General features: G+C 42.0%; 1 protein-coding gene across 1 annotated transcript; it reads left to right on the forward strand.

Annotated features, from left to right (window-relative positions):
* The first annotated feature begins 779 nt into the window (after positions 1-779).
* LOC128896554 (uncharacterized) lies at positions 780-1,717 on the forward strand. The gene is made up of 3 exons (XM_054159919.1): positions 780-920; positions 1,075-1,253; positions 1,355-1,717. Exons 2-3 carry the CDS (start codon positions 1,095-1,097, stop codon positions 1,616-1,618), a joined length of 423 nt encoding a protein of 140 aa, XP_054015894.1. The 5' UTR covers positions 780-920; positions 1,075-1,094; the 3' UTR covers positions 1,619-1,717.
* The last annotated feature ends 2,403 nt before the right edge of the window (positions 1,718-4,120 follow it).

Genomic DNA, 4,120 nt, shown 5'->3' on the forward strand with positions numbered 1-4,120 from the left:
ATTAAAAGATGCTTGGTTTTTCTTTATAAAGAAATTATAAGTTTGCCTTGAGAAAGACACAGAAGAACCCTTTCTCATTGTGACACTTTCGACTCTCTGTTCCATGAATTTCATTTTACACTCGAAAGCAGCAATAGTCACACTGGATGTCTTCGTTGGTTTTTTTTAATAATTAAATTGTAAGTTTACTTTGGAAAGGTATGAATTAATTTCTCCAGCTGACACAACAAATTGAGCCTTTGTACTCCTTATACTCGAGACTCTCTATTCCATGAATTATTACATTTTACAATATTTACACTCGATGTCGTTTTCGCCCTCAGGGGCTGTAGCGGTGTTTGTAGCTACAGTACGGGCTTAGCAACCACGAGGTACCCGAGCTAAACTCCGATTCATCTTGTCGCTGTTGCGTTCAGGCGATACAGTGGATGGAGGTGTTTTTTCGCGAGAAAAACTGAAAGCGATGGTCGATCTCGTGGTCAGAAGCTTCGAACTTTAGGTTTCAAGATAGGTAGTAATTAAGGGATCGTTTAGAGATAGATTAGGTGCGGAAGGTGTTGGTTGTTAGGCCAGCGGGCCCCAATAGATGAGAAGTAAGAGATATTGCAAACAGTATTAACCCTTTGCGCTCGAGGCATTTTTCTATAGAATGAAATCGAGTCCATTTTTATAATAAGTTTCTGTAAAGCCAAAAGCTCTGCTTCGAAAAGAAACATCTGAAAACATTCACGACTCAATGTATACTATTTCAATTAATAATTAGCTGTATTTTGATATAAATAAAATTAAAATAGTACGTTCAAAAATCACTTTTAAATTACATATGTCGCCCTAGAGGCGCCACTCGAACGCAAAGGGTTAAAATAATGCAGGAGTCATGTAAGAAGATGATAAGAAGAATGGAAATAAGCTAGTAATAAGTAAGCAGTAGTGCAATAACTTTGTAGAATAAGTTACGCACTTGAAATAAACTAACGAACGAACGAACGATGTCACTTTCAACGTGGATTAATTTTGAAAGAACTTTTCTCCGTTTTTCAAAGCTAGTTAACGTGGTTTAACGTTGATTTTCAGCGATAACGAGGATCGAGGGAATGACGGGAAGGTCCAGTACCAAACGAACGGGCTTGTGTCTGCTGGCACTATTGCTGTGCTGCTTCACCAGCGACAACCTCTTCGTCGCCGCAGAGCCAGAACCGATTCCAGCGGAGCTGCACTACAGCGACAATTTCATTAACAACGCCGAAAATTTCGTAAGTACACTTTTTTTTTTTTTTTATTCTATTCCTTCCAAATCATGAACAATTCAAATTATTTCAAATATCTTGCAAATCTTGGATTCACGCGTTCGCAGATTCTACTAAACAAGCTGAGTCAAGTGATCGAGGAAAGAAAGGACACCGCGGAAAGGGGGAAAGAGTTAGAGAACGAGCAGATGGTTATTCAAACGGTGCTGGACGCCAGGGCGAAGACAAAGACGAGACTTCCCCCGGGTGACTATTCCATCGAGGAACTACCGACGCCCAATGCCGTCGTAGGGCAAATGCGACGTTCGGGGAAACGTACCGCTGCGTTAAGCTGTGAGTATTTCTTGCAATGCATTGCGAATAGAAAATAAGATCGTTAGGCCGATCGAACACGGGCGCAACCGATCAGTTTGAAAACTAGTGAAACTAGTTGCATGCGACCGTGGATCTAGGTAAAACAAAGATAGCGAAGTAGGTGAAACGAAGAACGCAAACGGTTGGCAAGCCTAATTTCAAATCGGTTGCGCACGTGTGCGTTCGGCCTTACGGTTCAAAAACTTGTGGTACAATCGGTACCATCGGTCGCAAATTTGTATGAAAGTTCGTACGAATGGTTGGGCTAACTTAAAAAAAAAAAAAAAAAAAGAAACGATGCTGCGGTTTGATATGGGAATCGCTCGTTTTATTTATGCTCTATCCAATCAATTGAACGTGTTATCAACCATACATAGTACATACTATCAATTATAATGAAAAGCTATTTGAACATTTCTGACCTTAAGAAATGAAAAAGGCTATTTCTATTATTGGAAATGGGTGAATAATAAAATACTGAATTTATAGATTCACTTTAGCTTTATTCGCTAAATTGTCGCGAGCAAACTGTGATCTTTTCTCAACGAGGAGCTGCGCAAGACCGGCTGATGAACGTTGAAAGAAAAACGTAGAAAGAATTTCTAGCTGTATACAGCGTAGTTTTAGCACATCTGTTTAGTCCAGTGATGGGCAAAACCCTAGGCTTCGAATAAATCGTGAGTTTACTGATATGTTTGTCTCGTTTCCTCTTTTGAACAGTCTTCAAAGAAGGAAACGAGACAAACATATCGTCAAACTTCACATTTATTCGAAGCCTAGGGTTTCGCCCATCTCTGGTTTAGTCTTTAATAAACTAGTGGAAGGGTCCTCTCAAACACTTGAAAGGATAGGCCATAGCATAAACTGCAAACTTTCTCTTTCGTTGTTCTGCAGTGACAAAAATAACGTTGTGCATTTATCCTCGGTACATTTATTTTTTTAGTAAAATGACATATTGCTGTTTAGCAAATATTCCAACATCTATCCACAATTTACCTTACATACGTAATCAAATGTTAACCCTAGACAACATTTAACAAAACGTCGAATGTTTCAAAGACTCGTAAAAGCACCCCTGGGAAGTATCTTCAATTATACTATAGGAAACTTACCTTTTTTCCTGTTTTTTTATCATACGAATTTCTGAGTAACGCCCATACCTATCGTATGATAAAAGATTCGGGTGTGTAATAAAATTTTTCTATCACGGAATACACTGGAAAATCGTAATTTACCCTGTATCGAACCACGCACGACAAAAATGTACAGAAACTCTGGATCGCAAAGGGTTAATCGTCCAGCTTATACGAAAACAACATTCCCAGTTGCATTTTCTCTATCCTCCACGTTCGTTGGATTAGCTCGCCCACGTTGGCACGCGGACAGATTTGAAAATTATCAGAGATTCCCCGGGTATTGTATCCGGACTCTCCATATGATTCTGTGGGAGAACAGAAGCGATTCTCGAGGCGGAAAGAAGGTAGCTTCTCCTCGGGTATGTGCTCGCGAACTTTCGAAACTTCGATATCCCGCGTTTCTTCGTGTGTTCTTTCTTCTCGATTAAGGAACACTTGGCAGCGTACGTGCCCCGCGTTAAAATGCCTCCATCCCCCTCCCCCTAGCGCTCCGTGAAAACGCCAAGTACGAGTCCATTCTTATCGAAGTGATCGCGTCTTAATCGGGGAAACTCATCCTCAAGTTCTTCGTTGTATCTAGGCTTTCTGGGACCGATCCTATTACAGTAGCGGCTCGCATAATGCTCGAAAATCAGGATGGTTACACTATACGCGAGAAAAATTGTTGTCGCACTCGTTTCACAGATTCTGATGAGAAATACCCCTTTAGGGGGTGTGAATTAACCGTTTCTCGTTAACCCTCGTCAATGCAACTTTGCACACACCCAGAGGACACTTCAAAACTAAACCTCGCGAAGTTTCTCGAAGATCGGTTGAAAACTCTCTGAGTTATGACGTTTTAATATAGTGTCCTATTTTTGTTTTTAAAGCCAGTCTATCGGCTGATGTCGATTGTTTTTATTGTTTCTTATGTATTCCATGCGTACGATCGCGGCAATAGTCGAGGTTCATTAATATACAGGGTGTCCCAAAAGTCGGGGAGGAGCCGGAAATGGGAGGTAGCTGAGACGATTCTGAACAACAATTTCCTTTGCAAAAATGTCGGATGGGGCTTCGTTAAGGAGATATTAAGCGAAAACCCCGACCAATCAGAGCGCGCGTAGACCGTTGGAGCGGCCGCGGTAGCGAAGGCTACGAGCTAAGCGGCCGCGCCCAATGTCCTTCGATGCACGTCAAGTCACTTGTTCGCGTACAAGCGCGGCCACCAGCGCGTAGCCTGCGCTACCGCGGCCGCTCCAACGGTCTACGCGCGCTCTGATTGGTCGGGGTTTTCGCTTAATATCTCCTTAACGAAGCCCCATCCGACATTTTTGCAAAGGAAATTGTTGTTCAGAATCGTCTCAGCTACCCCCTATTTCCGGCTCCTCCCCGACTTTTGGGACA

Source organism: Hylaeus anthracinus, unplaced genomic scaffold (genome assembly GCF_026225885.1).
Source record: "Hylaeus anthracinus isolate JK02 unplaced genomic scaffold, UHH_iyHylAnth1.0_haploid 11521, whole genome shotgun sequence".
Taxonomy (NCBI): domain Eukaryota; kingdom Metazoa; phylum Arthropoda; class Insecta; order Hymenoptera; family Colletidae; genus Hylaeus; species Hylaeus anthracinus.

Excerpts from the sequence above, each read along its gene's own strand:
- LOC128896554 (XM_054159919.1), top strand. The coding sequence starts at position 1,095 with ATGACGGGAAGGTCCAGTACCAAACGAACGGGCTTGTGTCTGCTGGCA. Across the intron at positions 1,254-1,354 it reads TTAACAACGCCGAAAATTTC|ATTCTACTAAACAAGCTGAG; the intron begins GTAAGTACACTT and ends ACGCGTTCGCAG.